At 38.3% G+C, this 26082-nt stretch overlaps 1 protein-coding gene across 1 annotated transcript in view; it reads right to left on the bottom strand.

Annotated features, from left to right (window-relative positions):
* The window catches only part of LOC129104178 (receptor tyrosine-protein kinase erbB-4-like), a 292380-nt gene that overhangs the window by 77614 nt on the left and 188684 nt on the right, over window positions 1–26082 (bottom strand). Inside the window, exons 5-11 of the mRNA XM_054614730.1 lie at window positions 24094–24159; window positions 14785–14903; window positions 12686–12827; window positions 10247–10360; window positions 9643–9769; window positions 8727–8800; window positions 1080–1170 (exon numbers count right to left, since the gene is read on the bottom strand). Coding sequence (XP_054470705.1) covers window positions 1080–1170; window positions 8727–8800; window positions 9643–9769; window positions 10247–10360; window positions 12686–12827; window positions 14785–14903; window positions 24094–24159 — 733 coding nt within the window. The remainder of the gene's footprint in view (window positions 1–1079; window positions 1171–8726; window positions 8801–9642; window positions 9770–10246; window positions 10361–12685; window positions 12828–14784; window positions 14904–24093; window positions 24160–26082) is intronic.

Raw genomic sequence — 26082 nt, 5'->3', positions numbered from 1 at the left:
GAGGCCAGTGTGGTGTCAGAGCCGGAAAGACAGAGAGTATCCAGGATCAAGCATGGGATAAAGGTGGCTGGCAGGCTGTAATTTGTCCTGCAGCTTGCTATATCCATCTGCAGGTGAATGACACACCAGAGCATGCACATGCCTACACACACACACACACACACACACACACACACACACACACACACACACACACACACACACACACACACACACACACACACACACACACACACACACACACACACTACATCCCATCCAAGTCCACACTATGCCGTCAGCTGCACAGACACTCACTTTTTTTCAAATGTCACAGAAATTTTTAAGAACCTTTGAAAAAAATCTCTAAAATTCACCTGCAAGTAAGTTCAAACAACTAAATTGGCTTCTTAAATGTCAAAACATTTACCATGTTTTGGGCACCAACCAATTATTTGTTACCATGTAATTATAGCAATATTTCTTACTGACTTATTAATTGACCATAGAAGCATAACCCATCAGACCACAAATACTTTTAATTTACATTCAAGCCAAGCCACTTTTATCCTTATCCTAGTAGTATTTGTGTTAACAATTAACAATATACATTAACAATGTATGTCATTATGGGTGTCCTGTAGAGTTTTTTTCTTCTAGTAGTGCTGCGGAGCATTTTTTCTATGAAGATGCATACGTCCATACATAACAGGACATATGTGATGTGAGTTTAAGCTAATGGTTTCACACAATTCAAGGCAATGTGTCAACAAAGGTACATTATGTTTTGGTGCGTACTAGGGAAAGTAAAATCATTTTTATTATATTGTCACAGATTTGGGATTGTTTAACTCATTGGATAAATCAAATAATCATTAAATTTAGCCTTTACTAAATTTCCAAAAGAGCTTGACTGAAACTGGCATGTTTTTGCCAAAAAGAAAACTACAACCATTTGTTTATAACAAGCTTTTCTTTGCATTCAAAGCACTGAGCTCTATTTGAGGCAGTGTTGACACAGCTGTGATATGAATTACAATCAAAATCTAAGAAATATCTAATTTCACAATGTATAATGTGCTCAGATCTCAGATGTGTACCTGTACAGCGCTCTTCCCCCAATAGTTGCCAGGTTGGAGAAAACACTCAGGTCTGTCATGTTGTCAGGCCAAGACTGGATGTTCAGAAAGCCTAAATGGGAACACAGACACACACAAACACACACACACACACTGGTTATACTATAATGAGTCACCAGTACTGACAGACTAATTTCAGCTGTCTATCATATCCTCTATTTTACACAGTGACTGGAATAAAATGAGTAGAGATAGTTGGCATCTCTCTGGATTTAGCAACATTCCTGGACCACAGTAAGTACACCACCTGAGTCTCATCTGAAAGCAGCAAAGCACATATAAGCCAGACAAAACATTATGGGCAGAAATTCCACAGAGGAGTTTGGTGCCAGCTATGACCAGTGCAATGTTTGATTTATATTAATATTTTTGCATTTTCTCTACCTGCCTCTCTACTGTTTAATCATTTAAAAGATTAAATGAATAGCTGAGGATATGGCTGTGGCTAGGAATTTCAATAATAGATTAAGATATATGCAATATTTAGTTGGGAAAAGATAGGGGGTAAAATCCCCAAGCCAACAAACAAATCAGTCTGATGAGACCACAAGACCAGGGCAAAAATGTGGGGAGCGCAGTGAAGGTAAGATGACGAATACGAATTTGGAGGTAAGGAAAGTTCAGGTAACACGTTAAAATAAAACACAGAGGCAAGAAGCTGCTGCTGTATTGTCTTTCTAACAAAGGAGGAAGAAAGGGAGCTCGTAGTGGATGGCGACAAAAAACTTTGTGGTTGGGGCAGCTGTGGCGTAGTGGAGAGCAAGGTAGTTCTCCAATCAGAGGATCGGTGGTTCGATACCTGGCTTCGGCAGTCAATGTGTCCTTGGGCAAGATACTTAACCCCAAGTTGCTCCCGAAGGCTTGCCATCGGTGTGGACTGGATGTTGCATGAATGTTAGTTAGAGTCTGATGGTGGCACCTTGCATGGTAGCCTGTCATCAGTGTGTGAATGGGTGAATGATATGTAATATACTACTGATTGTAAGTCGCTTTGGATAAAAGCGTCTGCTAAATGACTAATGTAATGTAATGTGTGATGAGCAGTGTGGTGCATTCTCTAATCAATCAACAGTTTTTGACTCCATTATAATAAACTGTGTTTTCATCACTCGGGATACAAAGCTTATCGAGACAGGGAGGCATGGTGGAAGTAGGTAAGCAGAGTTGCATAGAAGAAAAAAAAACCCTCACGGCTTGTTGACATGACAGCAATAACCTTTAACAACACCTTTAGTTTGTGGACATCATTTTGTTTGTCATGTCAATCCCAGCTGAGCAGCGGCAGGGTCTCTGAGCAAAAGCTTATCAAAAGTGTTTGATGAAGAAATGAGAAAGAAAAGTTGGGTAATTGTGAGGGATAACACACAAGGTGTCCTGTGAGTAGACGTCAGTCGATATGATGATAATATTTACAAAATGTCAAACTGTGTTTTCCTACACTGTAAACAATTGCTGTTAATTTACAGCCAATTTCCAACACTAATCTACTGTATTTATGTAATACGGTTTTGAACTGTAGTTGGCAACGCATTGTGGGCTGGCCCATTTGAAGCAACAGCACAGAGGCCCTAAACAGTATCCTAATGTTTTTAATTACAGTACATTTACAGGAAATTTGCGTTGCACAGAGAATACTGGCATTGTTGAGGAGATTTTTTTATAAAGGTTATTTGTAAAGCAGTTATTCCAGAGGAGGACGCACTATGGAGGACATGTGCTACACATCAACAAGAAGACCTGCTTCATGTGCATCGATCCGGTTGTGCAGCTACAAATTATACGGTAATTAAAAACAATATTATTTTCCTCTCAGTATCTTATTCATACAGGTAACGTAGCATTAACAAAAATAAGGTTTGAAATCAAACTGATGCTCAGCAGGCTGTCTAGCTAACCAGTCTATGATTTTAAAATGTTACTAACCGATGAGGTTTGAGATTTAAACAGCTCAAACATTTATGTTTACGTGCATTTTAGATTCACCGTCTTCAATAAAATGCTAACGGTTTATCATGTGAGAATGTTCTTAAGATTTATAAGATGCTAAATGACTGTAATGTAAAAAATGTAATGTTATACCAGTGGTTGCTAGCTAGTTAGCTGATATCCTTTTGCCCATTGTTAATAGTTTCCAATGCCACAAAAATACACTAAACAAACTTGAAGGTGGGAATGTTGGAGGATTATAGTAGTAATATCACCTTGTGCTACAAAACCGAAACTACCCATTTAAGACAACAAAGTCTTAAATGTATGGAGACGAACACCGACCAGCAAGGTGATCATCTATCTGACCCAGAAGAATCCTCTTGGAATTAGGACTGTCCACAACAACCCAGACTCTTGTTGATGCACCTAGCTCAAAGGACTCCTTTAAGAGGGAAACTCAGCCTAGCTCACTGCTTTTATTTTGCTACTCAAATTGTCTTTGGCTTGTTTAGATGTGTTTTTTTTTTTCTTTTTTTTTATAGTAGCAGTATTTATGTTGATATTGCCCTGTTAAATAAAAGTGAGTTTGAATTATATCCTTTCTAAGTTGTTTATTGCTTAAGTTGCATCATTTCCATAATAATACATATGTCTATGTTGATATTTTAGATATTCTAATCTGATAAACTGAGTTATTGTATTATCAATTTGGCCTGTCTACAGTAAACAGAATTTAAAGTAACCCAACAAGAATGTTACTGTAAATTCAAATAATCACAGAAATATACTGCATTCATTTTTTTACTGTAATAGACTGTGAAACAGTTCAACCGTATGACTACTGTAGAATCACAGTATATTGCTGGCGTCTCTTCTGCCAGTATTTTACTGTAGATTGAAAAAATACAGAAATATACTGTATTGTACTTTACAGTAATAGACTGTTAAGTCATTTCACAGTATGAGTACTGTAGAATCACAGTAAGTGGCTGGCGTCTGTGCTGCAAAAATGATTTACAGTGTAGTGTTATTAACTGTTTTACTCCTCTCCCCAGGAAAGATACGATATTAGTATTATAATGTCTACCATTATGATAGAATAGTAATGGTACTTCGTGATTTTGCAGTAATTCATGTGCTTGTAGAGGATTATGTGATCATTTTACAGAATCCTGAATTTGGCCATGTTTTATTATTACACCACTGTCCCTGACCTCATGGTGTGTATTTCAGGAAGCCGAGGAGCCTCTTAGCCCAGAGGCAGCAACACTATAGAATCGTTAGTGTACTTGTCAGCACTAATTGTCTTAATGACAAAACCTGCAGTGCTGAGGCACCTACTAGCTCCATCATAGTGCTCTTTCGGGGTATGCAAGTGCTTCCTTATAAAGGTAACAAGCTGCTGCCTGCTACACATTGTCTTTGCTAATGTAATACTTGGCTAAAAGCAAACATATGTTGTGCATGTACAAGGAAGTTACAGATTATGTGTAGACACCAAGCTTCTAATTGTATATATTCACGGTTAAGAGTTACATTTTTCACAAAAAATGTCCCCCCCCCAAAAAAATAAATCTGTTTCATACATTATTCCTGTTTTTACTCTGTGAAAATGACAGCTGGTTGATATTATTTGTACTGTAGGGCTTTGAAAAGGTTATGTGGGTAAGATGGATGCTGATGATAAATATTCTCGGATCCTTGTTTGTGCTCATTGGTAAAGCTATTGTTTTGGAGTTCAAGAGAAAGTCTGATGATCTACTATGTATTTCATATTCAATTCTACTAACAAGTTTGACTGTGTAGTCTGATGCATCTTATCTATCTGTGTAACAGACTTCCACTGTTATCCAAAAACGACTAAAAACACACCAGTGAGCAACGCTGTTGCCCTAGGTGACATGTTCTTTCATTACGAGGAACACGGACACTGTAGTTCATTTTTAGCCAATCTTTAATACTCACTGGTACACATAATGCTTAATGATTCTCCATGTGCATTCTTTACTACTTTTTGAGGAACCTTCGATAAAAGCTACAGTGTCCAGCTGTTATGGGAAATTACTGAGCCTCTTTTAAAAGACGAACTATTTCTGTGTGACCTGTTTTAAAGGATTAACAGTAGATCTTCAGTAGGAATGAATGGGCTTGGGGTGAGTTAGACTGGGTTGGGAAGTCAGAAAGTATGGAAAGATCAACCAGCTATGCAGGTTTTGGGCTTATCATGGGGTTGTTTACAACATGAAAGCAAAGAATAACACCCTACCTAATGCTTAAAAAGAATAGATCAATACATTCGACACACTTTACATTGCATTGGGGGAAAGGATTTTCTAAAGTTCCCCAAAGAGTCATATAGTATGTTCATGTATTTTATGGACATTTATCTATGTGATCGGAAAAATGTATTTAGCCTCATCCTTATGTTTTAGTGCTTTTAGCTCGACTGCCAATGAGAGGTTCAGTGCAGAAAAAGCAAAGTGAAAAGATCACTTAGCAGGGGTTCATGTTCTGCTGAGAGCCACATCAGTGGCACAGCAACACACTAAACAAGATACAGCATGGGGCCACTCAGACAAGAAGGCCACAAGCTCACAATTAAGGTTAAAAGTGCTTGAATTGTGGTGATTACACCCGAGCCACAGCACTGAGAAAACCCACTTACACATGCTAATCTGCGTAAGTTGATTGCCCACTCTTTGGTTGAAAGTTGAAATGGTGATATGTCTTTGAAGATGCTGCAGAAGCAAAGCAGGAGTCTTTAAAAACAAAACAAAGAAAGGAAGAAAGAAAGTAAAGAAAAGAATAAAGAAGAGAGAGAGATTGGTGTGCTGTTGAGTAGCAGGAGAGCTATCCTCCTTCCAAGCTCATTTGAAAGCTAGTGCAATGCCAGTTGTGACCTTGGGGTCACTGAGGCAGGTTGGCTGCCTCTGTCAGAAGTCATGTTCTCTTGACAGCTTGGAGAGATGACAAGCTGAGCTGCCACACATCTCTGACTACATTGTGTTTGGCCAATGGATCGTCTCCATCACCTGCTCTCAAACTGCCATCACTAAACGAAGGAAGATAAACTAACAAATTTATTTTGGGGTAAATTAAAGTTGTTACATTATTGCAACTATCTTTGTACTTTAGAGTTTTTTTCAGTTAAAAATGCACACAGGACCAGATTTGTGTGGCGAGAATGAAAACATTCTGTGCATTTCACACATTGTGATCCCACAATCTGACACCAATGTGTGATCTATAAGTTCATGACTGAGATTGCTTACTATTCATATTTAATTTAAGAATAATTTTAATATGTTCTGCCTTGCATCTTTTGCACACAATGACTAAGCGTAAAAAAATTGTATTCGATGGTTTCTTACCCCGCACGATATAGATTTGTTGATTTGTTTTTGTCATTTTGTTGTGTGATTGTTATACTGTATATGACTAGATTTTTCTCCTTACTGTTCCTCTCCTTTCTCTTTTTCTGTTTTTCCTCTTTTAAAGACCTTCAACTTGTGCTCGTGGTAAAAGTATCAATCCATTGTTGACCAATTTATCACAGCTTGCTGGAAAGATAAACACAAGCCAAGTGGATGTGATTCAGGGGCCGACCTTTAAAGAGGCTCAGATCATTGACTTCAGTGGACACTTTGTTTTTCCACTAAAGGAAGATACTAAGCAAATCAATAAAAGCTGGGCATATCTGAGAAAGAAGTTTCTAGTGTCCCCTGGGATAGGAAACTCTGAGTTTTCTGTTACAACACAGCTGATCAGTTTGTTCAGTCAACTCTGAGCTCCGATAAACAGTTCACCATGGCAACAGGCAAATAAAAGTGAGAACCTCCATTTTAGTGAAGTGGACGTAGAGATACTAATGCGTGGAGGCTATATACGGATTGTTCACAGTTATCTTGAAAAAAAGGGCCTGAGTAAGAGCAGGCAAAAGTGTCAATAAGTTAACACAACAAAGTTTAATTCAGTTTTTCCCACCATCCATCACCAGACAATGCTAAAGTGGCGGAATCAGACTGTGTATTAGGCTGTAGCCTACATTATATTTTAATATTTGTTCAGTTTTAATCTGACAGGTAGAAAACACAAGGGCCAACTGAAGATGAGAAATGCGAGTGAAGATTTAAAATAAATAGATGAAAAAGAGAGAGAAATGATTGTAAGCTCACAATCTCATACAGTAATAATATTTGTGGTGATCTGGACTTGAAAATTGCTTTAAGGCAAAAATAGTGTACTTTTTAAATATTAGAAATCTTTTTGTATGTTGGCTCACCAGCATTCAGTCGCTTTACTTCAGCTACTTCAACAACTATAGTACATTTAAACACTTTCACTGAAATGCTGTTAAAAAACGCTGACGTTGCACACAGCCTATTTCAAGAACTCGCTTTCAAACTACTTTCTGCTGCTGCACCACAATCCTGCTCACATATGAACATATTATCGCCAATATTGTAGGAATTATGATCCATCAGTGACAGCTGACATCAACTGTGTGCACTGAGTCTCAGCCTTCATATATAGTTATATAAAAAATAACTTGAGGTAATGAGGAAATAAAAAAGCGTGTCCAGCTTTGAAAGAGGGAGACAGAGTTTCCTCTCTCTTTGGAACTGAAAACATAGTGTTTTCCTCATCTCAGGGTTACTAACTAACTCTTAGTTTTAACTAAACAGGCTTTCTGCAACAGGGCCTAGTATAACTGAGCAGGTATCAGCAGCTATCACTACATTTATCCTGGCAGTTAAAGTTATGCAATCATTAAACCATACATTACATTCAAAGAATAATTGCCTTCAAATATAATCCTATTTGCTTGCCATCAGTTGCCAAGGAAGTAACATATAACATAAAAAAATGTTTTTATGTGTATTCCAAAGATGCTTCGTACAACCAAAATACAATGATTGTAATCCTGCTGAATCAGACATAAAGTAAATGTGTATTTTTCAAGCTGCTTAATTTGATATTAATAGCATTACTATAACAGCAAAATTGCTATGTAAAGATGTGGTGTTATAACTACCGGGGCAAAGAATGAAGTCAATCTCTGTGTGTTTTCATCTGAGCTTCCCCCTGCTTTGTTGACATAGTCAGGTCGGCCGCACAATGCTTTTAGTGCATGATCGTGCACGTGAGATGCCTTGTTAATAAGTAAAAAATGTCACCAACAATATTTCAACTGCAATATTTTCTCATTTCATCAGGGAGAGTCAAATTGTAGATACAAGGTTTCTTTCAGATGGCATTGTCAAATGTCTGGGCTGGAAAGATGACGCTAAGAAGTGGTGATGTCATAGGGGAGCTTGGATCAACGATGCGCACCACATGTGCTGGATCTTTTCTTCATGGTGCGTGAAGGGAGAGCTGGGACTTTGGGACTCAAGGCTAGGGACTCCCCAAGGGAGAAGGAGCAGAGAGACGGAGGAGATTGAAAGACTCATCTGATATTCATCTTATGCTGCAATGTCTGTCCTTGGCATGGACAGTCTCATGGGGGGGAGGAGTGGAGGACGATTTGAGCGAATACACAAACAGATACACACAAGCATTACATATATGCACTCTATAAGTGGCACAAAAGCACAAGAGAAGGGATAAAGTTATTTGTTTGCTTATTCATTTGTATGTATGTGTAGAGATGTATGCTGTGCAAGTGATATTCCTCACCTGTGATCTCCCGAACGGAGCGGAATACATTGAGTTTTTCTGGGTCCAAAGCTTCAATGTTGTGATACACATCCCTTTGAATGATAATTGGAGATCAGAATAACTCAAACAAAAACAGAAAGATCATAGCATCTGGAATTTACAATAGAAATAGATAAGCCCTGTGCTTTTTAATCACAGCCCTGACCAATGAGCTGCACTCACCAAGATATAGAACAGGACAAATAAGAATATCTTATCAAATCAGTAAGATATGTTATTTGTGTAAAATGTCTTCTCTACACAGTACCTCTACACATGCTACATTTATTTACACTCCTTAGAGTAATATACGAGCATATACATTTACTGGCACTCTTTTTACTCTCAAGGCACTTTCAGCATACTCACTACCCACTTGCCATGACTGACACTGGTAACATTATTCATACATTCAGACAATTAACACCATGCCTACATTTAATAAAAAAAACTAAAACTGGACTTTAAGGTGACACTCTAATCTCGAGCAATTTACATTAAAAGTGGCTGTGCAAAAAACACTTATCATAACTGTGAATATTTGCAATATATTTGGTCCCAAAGGTAGTCATTCAGAATGTATTTGCTGAGGTGTTGATTGAGCCGAGTATTGCTAAAATCATGTATAATACATTTACATTTATAATACAATACATTTTCAGCTTAAAATATTGATTTTATATTGGATTCTAAGATTGACTTTTGATAAATCAAATTCAGTTTTAGTTTAATCAAAGGTATTAACATATTCCATTGTAACACCGTCGTTCCAGGAATTCCTTAATTTAAAGCTATACTCTATAGAGAGAACATAAAATGTCAAAAACATGATGACAGTTCTACTATTTCAACCCCTCCTTTAACATTCTGATAAGATAAATGTTTAATCTCTCACCCTTTGATTCCGGTGATAAGGAACACCAGGTTGCCGTTGATTTTGGTGCAGTTGACAAACTTGTCGATATTGCTGGAGTCCACTGTCTGAGCTGCCTGTAGGCTGGCTGTACCGATGCCATCACATGCTGGAACACAAAGTGAGAAAGCTTAATGCATTAGTTCGATTAAATGTTTTATAATGCCATGATAAAACAATTAAGACACAAAGGCATGCAGTGGCAGCATTTTTTAAAGTGTACCTGTACATTATTTTTCATTGCAAAATATTGTTTTTGTATTACTAGTCTAAAACAAATGTGTCCATGGAGGATACAGCAGCAAGTCTCATATCAGTGAAATGTTTGTATTCAACAAAAAAAAAAAAAAAATGAAATGTTTGTATTCCACAAAAATAAAACTTAAATTCTAATTCCCAAAACTTAGAATGAATGTGGTAATGATTTATTGATGTTGAGGTGCTACACACACACTACGCATGGACGAAATATTAACAGTGATAGATAACCATTAATTAAATACTAACAACTTAATAAATGGCTAAATAAATGTGAACTTAATGAATAACTGAAGATGAAATATATTGAAATCTGTTTGTGGTTTACCTTTCGGGCAGATGTCAGTGCAAGGAATGCACATCTTAATGCGGTTCTCCTCCACCTCCATCTTGTTACTGGGACAAGCTCTCACACAGGAGCTATGGTCCACCACAAAGTTATCTGAAAAACAACTCACCATAAATGTCAAATACAGATGGCTGCTGTTTGTCACAAAGGAACATCGAGTGAAATGAGTGGCATTTGGTGTAAACAATCACAGAACAAAGTGTTGAAAAATCACTGTCATTCACTTTGTGTGACAGAGGCTCTCCGGAAATGCATTAGGATAAAACATTTCTTTTTTTTTTTTTATATTTAGCATGCAACTTGAATATTTGATGAAATTGATGTTAAATTACAAAAAAAAAATCAATGTTACATATTTGCTAATCATTGACATGATCATTAAAGTAAAGTAAGTTTTACATGCTAGTGCAACTGACAATTTGTATGTCTCCATTATGTTGATTATTTTACTTGACCCTGTTTCATTTTCAAGTCTCTAATCCGTTGGATGACCAACCCACACTGTAGGAAAGAAGGAGCTCATATAAAGAGCTGTCTGTAGGACAAATATCATGGTTTGTGTTAAATAAACAACAACAGGCCTAGTGGACTTTCTTACATAAAGTTGAGTAACAAAGTCTAACAACGTGACGTAAAACAACAGTACATAAAAAGCGTAAAGTCAACATTTACTTCAGGTATCATACGAGACGCGAACGGCGGTCTTCTGGGTGAAGGTTCTGTGTTTGTTTGACGGTTGATCAACATACAACAACACTTGCTCTCCCTGTCACTTGTATTAATGTCACTTTTTCTGACATAACAAAAACGTTCATATTCAATGTATCTGCGGTTTGCAGGAATGCACACTGCCGTCATTGTTTCCTTGCAACAGGGCCGCACTAATTAACTACAACTAAAAAAAAAAAAATGACACACTACATTTTGTGCTATCCTTTCAACAAGCCTGAAATATGCACACAACCTACACTGTTTTTATAGCGGCACTAAGGGACTTACTTACATCACACTTAACATTTAAATGGTTAAATGTCCCACTACCTTCCCTGCTGGTTGGCCTTTTCACTGATGTTGGAAACAGTGTGGGGTGTCCACAATTAGCTGTGGGCATGGTGAGCAGTTGATGGTTAGCTGGCTAGTGTTCATGAAACAAAGGAGTAACACCAAGACTTACAATGTCTCAAAGAAGTAAGATGATATATGATGGTGATGCAGATCAAACCAATGGTGATGTTATTCTGCAAAGGCCATTCCCGGTGCAATAAACAATTGAAAGGTATTGAGCAAATGGACCACACAGGAGTCAACCGCAAACTACAGAAAAGCTTTGCTACAGGGAGGAAGTATTCAGCAGCCGGGTCCTTGTATCTATAATGGAATGCAGCCTCCTCCATAATCCCCTCTCTGCATGTCATGGCCCTTATTGATAAGTCTCTAAGGTCATTCCACACACTTGCCACATTTCAACCAGGGCTAATATTCAAATTGCCTCTTCAGTGACAATGGCCAAGCCTTACGCCATAGTTTGAAGAGGCTTGAGCATGCAGAAACATTTATGAAAAACAGAAAACAATCTGCATTTACACAATAGTTGCTTTGTATATAAGATCTACCAGCAACAATAATTAGGTTATGAGAGGCTTCAGAAGTAAATGTAATTCAAGCGCCTGAAGTCTCTAATCATTGTTATTTTTCATTGCAAAACTTATCTGCCAGTGTTCAACTATAAATCATAACTGTACTGGCTGCTGTCCATGCACTCCGTATGCATGGGTGTGTGTAGTCCATAAAATTCAGTCTATGAAAATGCACATGGTGTCTTTGTGTATGCACAGTTATGATCTCTGCTAACAGATACGTATCATACTGGCATTATGCAAATAGAATACAATGGCTTATTTTGACGGGTATGCAGTGATTCATGTGCATTTTAAGCATTTCAGTGGTTTTATATACCATGCTCATGTTTCAACTAATCAAGTTTCCATAATCCTCAGAGACAGCAGTAATGGGTAGGATTTAATTGATTTCCTGAATTTATTCAACTTAATATTATAAAAAATATGTTTGCTTTAGCATGAAAAGACCAAAATAATTTATTGAGCCATCAGTGTGGCAGTAACTCTGCAAAGTGCATTGAAGAGTATTCTCTCGCAGCACAAAACTGAGACTTTTGGGTATCTGAGGAAATAGCCGAGGCAAAAATGTTTTGGGTCTTAGGATCCCAAATACAAAATGGAAAAGATAATCATATTTTGGGAAAACAAATATTTTTAAAGCTATGGTGAGGATTGGGATAATTGTTTGTTTAGGGTAGCTATGAAGGGGTTTTGACTAGTGGAATTGTGGAATCAGTGTAACATCATCACAAGTATACTAGTAAAGCAGGTGTATGTGTGTCCATATGGTATGACTTACGAGGACACTTCTTGACACAGAAGGCTCCATAGGTGTACTTTGCTCTGGGGTTGTGTTCCAGTTGGAAGGTGGTGGGGTTGTAGACAAAGGGCTGGGGGCACTGGGTCACACATGCCCCACTGTCATTGAAGTTGGTGCAGGCCTGCAAGCACACACACACACACACACACACACACACACACACACACACACACACACACACACACACACACATCAAACTGAATGTTCAAATCTTATTTACTTACTTACTAACGGTACTTCTACTCTTCTTGACAGACATTTTATGTTACATTATTGGAAATGAAGTGATTAGAACCTTGTGTGTTAAATATAGTAGAATAACTGACATATTTGCCTGTCTTCTTACCTATATGCCATCATTGGAACACATAATAGTTATCTCCACCAGGCATGAGCCTGTAGGGGATCATGTGTTGTGTATGTTTGTGTGTGAGTAGGCTATGTCTGTCTGACCATAGCAAATCTCGCATACAGGATCCATTAACCTATATATTTTGTGCACATTTATTAGTGTATGCTCAATAACCTCTTCTGGTTGTGGTGTTTAAATATTGATTGAAAAACAATTTATGACTGTTTTAAACCCTTATTGACTGTTGACCCTCAAGTGATCATCAACTGGCTCAGTTTGGAACCTTGTTTCAACTAGGGATTAGGAATTAGGAAAAAGCCAAGGTAAATCCATCAGTAGTCATGATTTTTCCATCAACACATGGGGATAGCATTGCATATGGACAGTAGGGACATGTCCATAGGCAGAAAGGTGTTGGTGACCGGAGCAGAGGGAAGGATGAGCAGTGAAGATAACTTGTGGCTGTTATGTACATTGTAGGTTACAGTTTGCCCATGAATAAACACTGCAAAAAATATACTCCTCAATACCGCAGAAGTTCCGGTGTCTTGTTTCCCAGCAGCCGTTGCAGACAGCTGTATATATTAAAATGAGAGCGTATCTGTTGAGTGAGACACCCAAGAGAAAAGCTCATCTGATACACTTGCCGTCTCGATGGAGGGCGATTGTGTTTTGTATTCATAACAGCAGTGGTCGTTGCAAACACACCTGGCAGAGATCTGCACTCTACTGAGTACGCTTTTCTAGTTCATAGTAAGACCTATGGTCAATGAGCCATGACATTTTTTCAAAATGAAAAACAAAAATGTTAGCTTCTGCTTTTATTTTTTTCAATTCGGATGTTCTGACAACAGTCCAAAAAAAAACAGCAGAGGTATGTGCTGAGGTATAGATTTTATGTATACTCCTTTACACCCCCTAACAAATTTGATAAGTCAACAGCGACCTTTTCTCTTTTAATTGGAGCATTGTTCAAAAAGAACTTCTTGATTTATGAATTTATGATTCTTTCAGAAAATGAAGTGTCAGTTAGGGAAAATTTCAAAGGGACAGAGAGAGAGAGAGAGAGAGACAAGGGAGAGTTTTAAAATGTGTTGTAAATTTACTGTACAGTGTAAGTTTAGTCTACAATTCAAAACCAGATTAATCAAGTGTGGTTCATAATGCTCTGGAGATAAGAAAGATGAAGTGTGAATAATCAAGAAATCCAAAAAATAGAACAAGAACTTGAGAAGTTCCATAAGTGATGGGCGCTGAATGACAAGCACAGAAACGAGCTTAACGCGTAAATGGTTGAAAATTAAACCGATAAAGCACCTGCATAAGATAGAAAATGGAGTGGAGGCTGGCGAAGTCTGTATTTAACAATGACACTCATGTCAGGTAGAAATGGGAATGAAATGTCATTTAATGATATTTGCCATACAAGTGGCATTTCAACACAAAAAAATGAGTCTGGAAGGAATAAATCCTTTTGAATATTTATTTGAATCAAAGTGAGTTAAAATTCACGACTAACGTGTTTCAGGTTTATGAAAAACAGGAAATGAATGCCCAGGAAATGTTTTTGACGGTATGATATTACCATGTAAATAACTGAATTAGTCAATTGTTTTTTTACTTCAATTTGTGTGTGGTGTGTGTGTGTGTGTGTGTGTGTGTGTGTGTGTGTGTGTGTGTGTGTGTGTGTGTGTGTGTGTGTGTGTGTGTGTGTGTGTTCACTTACAAAGCAGTCTGTGTCCTTCGGTCCAGAGCAGCCACCTGCACACTCACGATGGCAGCAGTCACTAACATAGGGACCAAAGCAACGGCCGTCACACTGCTCAGCACATGCTGTCTTAGTTACTGCGGAATGACAGATATAGAAAAAAAACAGAAAAGAAAGAGAATATAGACGTATCATATAACAGGTCAACCAGTTCACATGGTTAGTGTTAACTTGAAATAGTGTTATAAAGGTATCAAATCCATCATATTCTTCAATATTTAGGTACTGGATACACCGCTGGATGACCAGTCTGTGCGTCTAACATTTGCATTGCAACCACCTGGTAAAATGTATGCCTGTGTGCGTTTTTGTGTGCCGGCAAGTTTAACTTAAGCCGGTATCACTGTCACCTACTAGCTATCTTCAATCAAGTGTTGGTCTCCCTGCATGCTCCTCTGGGGGTCTCCAGCTGGATTTGACAAATAGTGATTCCTGTCTGACTCAGTGTACTATCGTTCTTCCCCTTCTTTGCATGCCTGATAGAGTCATATGTGTTGTCATATGCCCTCGCTTCTTGACAGCCACAGGTCAATGTATATATAGGAGAGTGTCGGTAGTGGGATAAACTGATAGAGCTTGAAGGTCTTATTTAAGCTATTGCGGATGGATAAAGCAGTGAAATCAACACAACAGAAAGTTGCATCCAGTTGCTGCTGGTCAGTGGCAGACTCAGGCTGTAGAGCTGAAAAGTTATATAAAGGACACCGGCTGCATGCCGTTAGCCACTGGTGTATAGAAAGTCTCTTAGCATGTAGCGGAGCCTTCGTACAAGGCTAACTAAGTATTTCCCTATCTTTTTGTTGCATAAACCTAAGTTGTTTGTTTCCTATGAAGACTTATGTTTATTTAGAAAAGACTGTATGCATGTAGAAGCGGAAATCGACACGTGTTGCTGGACTTGAGTAGGAAAACGCACAAAAAATGACGAGTAACATTTTTCAAAAGACATTATACAAACCGTTGTATGAGGATACATTGCAACTACAGTGCAACTGGGGGTGTGAAAAAGCATGCAAACGATATGCATTTCAAAGTGTATATACTGTAAAGGGAAATAAAACAGCACAGTGGCTTGACTAGTGCTATTTATTGTGTGTCCACACCAGTGTTGGGCTTGTCACTCAAGGATCAGTCATTTGTGACATAACTTTCCGGTTTATTCTTCAATCAAATTCTATTCTTCCTGAGGAAAAACAACATGTGCTGATTTCTGTTTTTCTTGCTCCCTTGAGTGTATAAAATCTGACAATTAAAAAAAACATAATGTATTTTTTGTATAATTCAGCTTCCTTTATATTTGATAAAAGAGGTGAAAGTAAACTAGTCACAGATATTATAACTGAGATTAAAAAAAACAGTAGTCTACATTACTCATTTGATGGAAAAGTAACAATGTTAGCGTACAATGCCGGAGTGTGCATGTGCATGTATTTGTGTGTGTGTGTGGATTCATATATTTTATTTAATTTGTGCTGTGTTTCCCTTTGGGCACTGTGGTGACGAGATACTATCACAGTGATTGATACAAGCCAAAGACAACCGCCAAACACACACACACACACACACACACACACACACACACACACACACACACACACACACACACACACACACACACACACACACACACACACACACACACACACACACACACACACACACACACACACTTCGCTGTATGCCTTACGTACCATTAGTGGCATTCCATTAACAGTGCTTGGGCAAAAATGAAATGGCCTACTTTACTCAAACGACACTTTGTCAAATAAATGACCTTGCCAGGAGAGAGACGCAACACTGTTGATCAATTTGGTTTTAAACTTACACTTTAAGAAAAAAAATAAAAAACATGCTTGCGACGACAAATACAAAAGGAATCCATCTCCTAAAATATGCCTGGAAGCTTCCATTTGAGCAGGTCGTGGACAGCAGCATCAGTCACAGGAACCACTGCCTTTCAGCTCCCATTTAAATGAGCTAAATTGTGCTTTTTCACATCTGGTTTCCAAAAGAGCTTCATGAATACATTTTAGATTTTTTTTTTTGCAATAGAAACTACACTTTTCATTGCAAAATTTGCAATTTAAAATGTTTTGTCCAAGCATCTACACAAACTTATATACTGTTTGAGTAGATGCTAAGACATACCGTCTCTTTTTATAGGAGATATAAGATTGTCAAAACCCTCCATTAATTTTAACTTTCAATAAAACCTGATTTTAGAACACGATAGGGAAAGTCCATACAATATTAATCAAATGCTTTTGTTAAAGTTGGCACTTTCCGTCTTGCAGTCAGATTGATTTCATATCTAATTATAAAGAAAGGAATCTCTTTCTGTCTGTGTGTTCTTTACATATCTCGGGGACCAGCTTATCTGCTCTACCTGCCACTTGGTGGGTGTATTGCTGGGGACCCCATAGAGTGCTTTTTCGAATTTGTGCTATTTGGAAAAGCCACACGTTCCAATATGTATAAACTTGGAATAAAAAAGCACATAGCGCTCTATGCAATAGCAGGGCGGAGCTTCAGGTCTCTGCAGTCTAGCATGTCATCTGCACTTGGCGCAACTATGTCATGGCAGGTGTATTGCTCGAGATCCAAAGAAGCTAATTTGTTTAAAGTGAAGTTGTTTGCATGAGGGGTTCTTGGGAAAACTGCAAGCAGTAAAATAACAGGCCAAGCATTTGGCTCTTTCTGAACAGGCATCTTTTAAACAGCCCCTGCACTAGTCAGTTACCACGGTGGAGGGGGAAAGTATACAATGTTGGTTATAAACTTCTTGAACTACTACTTCTTTCAGCATAATTATTTTAATAGGTGTGTTCCAGTGTGCAGAAATACGGCTTTACACATCCATATTTTAATGTATTTTGGCCAAATATAAGCTTGGAACATAATTAATAAAGAGATGGACAGTGGATAGGTGGATCATTCTGCAGGTGGGGTCTGATGTGTTTAGATGTTTTGAGCTTAAGCTGGGTTTTTTTTCCTTCATTGGCATCATTGGAACTAGTCATCATTGGGATGCTTTGGAACCTATAAAAGCTGAGCAGCCACTGCTCTCTGTAAAGGACTCAACAGAGATTTAAAGATGATTAATATTTGATACTGAAAGAATTTGGGTCAAATTAGGGTACCCATCATGATGTTTGCTTCAGAAACCAATCAAATAAAATATGGTATACAAAACATGAAGACCAAATATCCCTTTTCTTGCTGTCCAGCCAATATAAGAGATACATATTCACTTTGTAATATGTTTTATCTCCCTATGTTACTTTGCTGTGTTTAAAAGATCCAGTGCTATTCAGAGCTTCCCTTCAGTGGCAGGCACTTAACTGAGGTCGACACAAAGAAAGAGTTTTGCAGTTTCTCTCTGCATTCTCCAGAATTTAAGATTTACTGATTTACTTTGCAGCAGTACATAATACCCCAAGGTAATCACTGCACTAACTGTGGCCTTGTCACCCTTCACAAAAGTATAGATTTGGGTCAGTGATCAGTTTTCAACTACATTCTTTTCTACCTACGCCACATTACAAAACAAAGTTGCTGTATTGTATTTGATAAAATTAAGTAAAATAGAAATAAACTCAATTAAAGTTTGTATCATTGCTCAAAATGACGTAGCTAACAGCTTTTGAAAAATGGAAGTAATTGTGTAACTTTTTCTTGGCTGACTTTGTCCATTTTTCATTGAATTAAATGTAAGGAAATGTGTTAACATAAGTCTCAAGTACAACAAGGCCAGCTGGCAACATCAGTGACCTTTTGAGAAAAATGATCATGAAAACAAGAACCATCTTTTTATAGACTGTGAACTGAGGTCTGAGATACACAAACAAAGAGGGAAATAATGAAATCATACCAGAGCTGCAAGTTTCATAATTTGCTGATGTCAGTGGATAGAAATGCTTACAATTAGATGGTTCTTACTTGGAGACAGACCTCTATCAAAGCGGATATTGTGACTTGCCATAGCAGGAAGTGCACAGGTGCAACAAATCAGTGTAACAATGGCTGCGCCAGTGACACAACTTAAACAATAGGCCCTGGCTCGGGCAATGGCAAACAATGCCATAATTAATGATATTAAGCCCATCCGGGTTAAAGACTGCAGTGACAAAGAACTACAACATTCATATTTTCACATTTTGAAAAGCCTACATGGGAAATAATAATAATGGTTTCCAAGCCACAAATATCTAATATATTTAAGCATAGATGTTTTGTTAATTATTAGAATAAATACAATTACAATTCGATTCAGGTTTTCAATTCCTTTAGGAAAAACTAAAATAACTAAAGAGGCATCTGAAGCATAGATTGTCAGTAAGAAGTGGACATAGTCACGTGACGTCACCCATTGGTTTCGTGATTGCCATTATGAAGTCTCGAGTACGACTTTTTTGGCCGGCCCCATCTTGGCTTTTTACAAATATTAGTGTCATGATCAAGTGGAGCTAAGTACAACCAAATGCTGGACAAGGCATTTTTAGGTGATAGCGATATTACAATTAACTTTCATAAACTGAAAACACACTTTGAAAGGGTTAAAGTTATCAGACAGAAACATATCGACTCCCACAACAGACAACGCTGTTGTAGCGACCTGTAAATCAAAAAGTAGCCACACCCTCAAGCATACCCTGCTTTATTGTCTTTTTCAATCTAAACTCTATACAATCGGAATTATTTTTGTAACCAGAGGAATCGCCCCCTGCTGTCTATTGGAAAGAACGCAATTTTAAGGCACTTCCGATTTGGCTTCACTTTTCAGACCGGGGGGGTGCTGCCTAATCTGGTGGCGGAGCATTGATCTTGATCCATTCCATGCAGACCTCTACAGCTATACTAATGCTGTGCTTACTAATCCATAACAGCACTCAGACACTTTATATTATCATTATTAATTATTATGTACATCTATATCTACTTATAGGGTTAAGGTCATAGACTTTGGCTGTTATATATCTGAGATTTTTTTTAATGCCAGGAGTTGTGTTGATTTACAATTGACTTCTTGAGTAGTTCCACTTTTCTTGCTGAGTTGCTGACACCAAAAGCTGCTGTTTGGTTGTGATTTTGAAACAGACAAAATGTCACAAATAGCATCTTTGGTGTGGTCAAAGTGTTCTTTCATTCGACATTTCCACACTTTTAGCGCAATATAATTGAAGGTTGCTCGGTGGAAAGGAAGCAGAATTATTAATCATGACATCCAGGATGAAGATGGCGAGATAAAGGAGGCAGACAGACAGGGCCGGGGCTTATCGAGGTTCGCTGTGTGACGTGTTGTTAACAGGTCTTGGTCAAACAGTTAATTTCTCATTATCTTAATGAGATCGCGACCGCAGAACAAATAAGTTGAGACATGCCAGGGTTGGAAGGCATGGATGAAGTGGTTTGGGCACAGAGTGATGGAGAGGAAAGGAAACTAGTGGCGAGGATAGCACAATCTAAAAGGAGCCTTAATGGATAAACGAAAAAATGTGCGCGAGTGCACTTTCATCTGCATGAATATGTACATGCTGTTCTTATGCAGAGTTTTGAAGTTTCAGTGTGTGGTACATTACTAATTGTATTATGAATGTTCTGTTCCACTGCAGAAAAGCCAAACATGGTCATGTTAAAGATCAAGCTTCCTGCGTGTGTGTGTGCCTTCATAGGAATGGTGAAACGGTGTGTTAAGACAGAGAGGGAGCGATGATAAAAGATGGATGGATGGACATCTGTAGAAACAGATTGTTAGTATCTGTGACAGATTGATAAATTTGCAGACAGAAGGGTGATAACTTCACTTTTTTATATCCTCTGCTTATAGAATCCCATTTTTTCAGCAGGTTATACTGTTGGTTAGTTTACTTATCAAGGCTGCAAACACAAAAACTTTAATTATCAGTGTGTAACGGATCCTTCTGTGCTCCCTGTGCTCAATGTCAATGCTTGAGTGATACTAGACACTTAAGCATTATGTTATACACAGTGCTGAGTGATACTACAGGATATAAACTAGTAACTATACTAGTAGAATTTGCAGTAGTACATATGCTAAAGTTTATTCATGCAGTTTATATTTCTAAACTCTAGTCTTACTCTTCTTTCAGCTGTTCCTGTCAAGGTTCACCATAGAGGACCATATATTTCAGTCTAGTTGATACACCCTGCCTTGACCGATCCGGTAAGGAAATCTGATTTTATGACCTGCATATATGATTTGGCATAAGTTTTACACCCTTCCTGACTTTACCTTTAGATGTGGAATGTTAGCAACATCTTGACCGTCCTGAAAGTTTAGTAAGTACTAAAATGACAGCCATGGACAGCATGGTTTGGGCGTGTTCGAGAGTTAGGCCATGGACAATATATAAATTACTTTGTGATTTAGCTTATAATTCCAGGGCTTCGAACTCTGTCCTTACAAAAAACCACTGCATTAATTTGTTGAAATGCCTAAAATTATCTCTATATGAATGTTTAATTGACAAGGACTGCTCGTGGCGGTTTCAAGTCTGACCTCAAAAGCAAAGTTGCAGGTAATGTTAACTTTTTTTAAAGGAATAGCATGGTAGTCTTAGTAGCATAGAACAATATCGCATGACAATGCTAGGGTCGGCATAGATGGTATTATTTCCACAGTAACTTTTGCTACATTCATTTGCCAAACTAGTCCAGAGAGACTGAGGGGAAATGACACAACTTTGAAGGTATTTTAAAAACCTAAAAGATTTGGGGCTGGAGCCCAAGAACAAGGCAATGATAAGTGACCATTTCTGTAGTTTAGTTTAGAAGACCTGTTGGGACCTTGAGGCGCAAAAGCAAAATTATTATATTTAATTTCTTGGTTTAAGTCAGCAGGTGGTCTGTGGCCTGCAGCTCTTATACCTGCTCTTCTACATGTACAGAAAGTGTTGGACACCATACAACAGGCAGACGGAGACAGCAAAGTGGGTTGAGCCTGGGAGAGAGACACTGACAGCTAATTGAGAGCCTAAGAAAATGACTGAAGGAGAGGGAATAACATGGAAGCCCACTCCCTGCTGAGAGACTCAATAGTGGATCATTCTCACACTCTGTCCCAGCTGCCATGAGCTAGTATAAAGAGTGGGAGGTCCCAGAAGGAGGGTTAGTGGAAGATGTGTTGGGGGTCTAGGGATCTTGTTGGGTGTTGATAAGTGTGTGTGTGTGCAAGGGGGTGGTGGCATTTCCACGTAATTATGGGCTTGTGAATACCTGTCCAGAGCTGGCCCGCTTACATAGCTGAAACCTGCCTGAAAACTTACAAACTACCATTATTTTACTATGAATTTGATAAGTAAAGTCACATAAAGAGGGACTAAATATGTTCATTTAAGTCATCAATACTTTAACGCCCTTCAACATGCTTTAAAAAGTCTTGCATTACTTCAATATTTTTAGATATATAAACATTTCCATGCTGTAATGGAAAAAGAAAAAAGAAAGTCAAGCATTCCTCCTTTCAAAATGAGGGCCAAGATATTATAAATGTCATTACACAATTAGAAGTTGTTCAAAAGACAGCCACACAATGCTAAGAACTGCATCTTTTCCTTTGCCTTAGGAAACACAACACCTTCAATGAGGAAAGTAAAATAAATATTACTTCCAAAAAACTGTTGCTAATGCAGATGATTTGGCATGAGCGTGAGTAATAGGTAAAAGTGTAATATTATAATTTGAATATGAATATCAGCTTTAATGGTTGTGTACATACATAGATACAAATATATACGAAATTTCCCTTCTGAATTTAACCCATCCCTGAGGAGCAATTTCTGCGCAGTGCACCTGTGTGAATATGATTGTTGTGTCCTAACAAGCCACCCAGCTGTAAATTAGCCAATCATGGTGAACATGATTGAACAGCAGACCGATTGGCGAACACATACACATCTTCAGGGCTCTGCCTGCACTTACGTTATGCTTCATTTTATGAAACGATGACTCAGAATCTGCAAGATATGTTCATTCCATAAATTTAACCTTGATGCCTATGGAATAGATTTTACGCTGGATTATGACACCGTACATATAAGACTCTCCTCATCATTTGGATATTGCAATTACAGTTAGAACTTTAGAAGGAATGCCTCAAATAAATGAAAACCAAATAGAGATGAGCCCCAGGTTTATGACCACGCTGAATAGGTAAGTGTAAATTATTTTAGATGAAATTGGTTTTTTTTAAGGTTCAATTTGGATTTCAGCCAATCTTTATTTGAAAATAAAATTTGAAGGGAAGACCATCAGATATAATAAAACACATTTTATAGTCAGAAAATGAGCTACTCTTCTGGTTGGGTTTTGCCAAAACACATCAATTAGGAGTAAATTCATTCATTCATTCATTTTCCGTAACCTGCTTATCCAGTTAAGGGTCGCAGGGGTGCTGGAGCCGATCTCAGCTGTCAATGGGCGAAGGCAGGGTTCACCCTGGACAGGTCGCCAGTCTGTCACAGGGCTACATATAGAGACAAACAACCAGTCACGCTCACATCCACACCTACGGGCAATTTAGAGTCTTCAATGAACCTTAGCTGCATGTCTTTGGACTGTGGGAGGAAGCCGGAGAACCCGGAGAGAACCCACGCTGACACAGGGAGAACATGCAAACTCCAAACAGAAGGTTGTCTAGCCCGGGAATTGAACCCGGGCAATTAGGAGTAAAGTTTAATACAAAATAATATTTAGAACCGGTTGAAATTCAAATGCTTTTATGTGATTTATCATAAAAAAGCATATTATTATCTAATAAATAGTACAGTTTGGATTTCCTTTTTTCAGGAAGGTCAATTAAATATGCTTCTGCAACTTCAACAACATTAGTGGCTACATGCACATAAATGTCATTCTTGATCTACAGTTAGTCACTTAGGTTGCCTGATCTGAAGCTTTGACAAATGTAAATGTCACGAGCAGATTAGTTTGGCACAGGTATACCCTTATATTGAAACAAGCCAGGTTTCTAACATATCAAACATTAGTATATTTAGGATTTCAGTTTATTTTTTGTGTCTGAGTAACATATGAGTGCGGATAGATTTCAAAATAAAACAAGGTAGCAACGGGTAAAGTACCAGCAAAATAATATTTAACAATCAAAAAATTAAAATCCATATAAATGTGTGTTTAATTCATCCATGTGCATATATATATACTGTGGAGGCCTTTCTAAAAATACACTAGATGTGATTGAGAGAAAGCCACTAAAATGTCTTCAGCTAATAACAGTAATGTACTTACGGCTCTGACACTGGTCCACCTTGGGTCCCCAACAGCGACCATTACAGGAACGGTTGCACTTTTGACCTGCACATAAGTTCAAAGAAAGAGATGTTTGACATTTTACATTGGAAAACAGTTACGCACAAAATATGATCAGTATCAGACTTCAAGATCCACATCAGCTGAACCTTAAAATGAACTAGAGGCAGGTAGCTGAGTATGTCTGTCAGCATGCACTCCACTGAAGCACAAATTGATCCAAAGCAAGGATGTTGATGTTCCTTTGGCTACCCTTTAAGTACACAGAATGTGTGTGTGTGTGTGTGTGTGTGTGTGTGTGTGTGTGTGTGTGTGTGTGTGTGTGTGTGTGTGTGTGTGTGTGTGTGTGTGTGTGTGTGTGTGTGTGTGTGTGAGAGTGTGTATGTGTGTTTGTGTGACGTTTCCTGTGCAACGTGATTCCATTCACTGAAGTGATGTTCTTAAGATGCACACCTTTATTATAAGTGCATTTCAAGCATCTTTCGAGTGCTTGATCATCATTACAATTGGAATCTGACATTATAAAACACAATCTTTAAGAAATGTGGGTGCTTGATTACATTACAGGACTGCTTTGTGGTTAATTACACTGTATGATGATGGAATGTTTGTTAATTAATTCCATTCAAATGACAGTTTCTACCCTTGTAATTACAAACAGAATGCTTACACTTCAACTGATACTTGTTATTATCCAACAAAGACGATGAAACCTGCAATCTTTTAAGTAACAACACAGCGTCTCTGTATGGTACTTGCTGTTCCAGTCATGAAAAGAACTTAAATAACCTTGGTAAAGGTTGTTTTGTGAAAATAAGTAAATATGTGGCTCTACTCTAAATCAGCCCAGCATGAAACCAGCACACAATAGGTTGAGATAAAAGCAGTAAAGAAGTAGATAGCACCGGCAGAAAGCAGCATCATTGGGTTTTTTTTTTGGAGGACTTAATTGACTGTCTAGTAATTGACTGCGTGGGAAGTGAGCCTGGATAAGTGCAGAAGTGCTGTCCTCTGTCCATCAGCCTCTCCAGATGAGAGCTATTAGCATCGATACTCTATTCCCCACCACGAGCCTCTCCATCTTCTTCCCTCCTCTTCTTCCTCGTCTGTGCCCCTCTTCACCACACATTTCATCTCTTTCATCCTCGACCCACCCCTCGCTGATTCATCACTCTTCTGTGGCTCTCTTTCACTTAATGTCTATCCCTGTCGTTCTTTGTCTTTTTCCTGTCTGCCCCTTTGCTTTTCTCTGCTTCTCCAGTCTGTTCCCCTCAAACTAGCACTTTGACAATGCATGGGAACGAGAGGTCGACAGCCTTGACTGTATGAAAAGCAGCGCGCAAACAGGATCATAATACAAATGTCAGCCAGCCATAAGTGGCTGTCTGACAGCGCCAAGTATGAAAAACCTCACATGCACTTAGTTATATCTCTGTTCGCCCTGTGAAGTCAAGACAAAGAGTTTTCATTTAGTGTTCAAGGTCTTCACTATCGCATCTTATAAATTCTCAATGACCTGGAATAAACCTGTCCAGCTCTCTTCCTGCACCATAATCTTTTACAGCTTTCTCAAAACAGCCCCCTAAGGTTAAAATGTCAAGAATGCTGCCGTGCCAGGGCTGGTGTGGAGTAAAAGACAGATGCCAGGTTTTCAACTGAATCAGCTGGGCGTTGATTCAAAAACCTGTCCTGTTTTTGAGAAAAGAGCCAATGAACACAACAACCGTGGCACAAATAAGTCACACTAATAACAGCGTAAATCTTGTGTCTCCCCAAAGAAAGAAATGGAGATTATCTTCTCAATTGTGGATTACAGGTTTGGAGACCCTTGATCTTTTGGCAGAGTAGAAGACTTGCACAGGAGTAAGGGTCGATCCACAGCTAACAGGGCTGCAGGGAGGAGGATGATTGAGCAGAATATCAATGCTTGGAGCTGTTAATCTGCATTTGAAGCCTTTAGCCAGTGCT

This window comes from Anoplopoma fimbria, chromosome 16 (assembly GCF_027596085.1).
Source record: "Anoplopoma fimbria isolate UVic2021 breed Golden Eagle Sablefish chromosome 16, Afim_UVic_2022, whole genome shotgun sequence".
NCBI classification, from domain to species: domain Eukaryota; kingdom Metazoa; phylum Chordata; class Actinopteri; order Perciformes; family Anoplopomatidae; genus Anoplopoma; species Anoplopoma fimbria.
The sequence above is the reverse complement of the archived record's forward strand: the minus strand, read 5'-3'. Positions and strand labels throughout refer to the sequence as shown.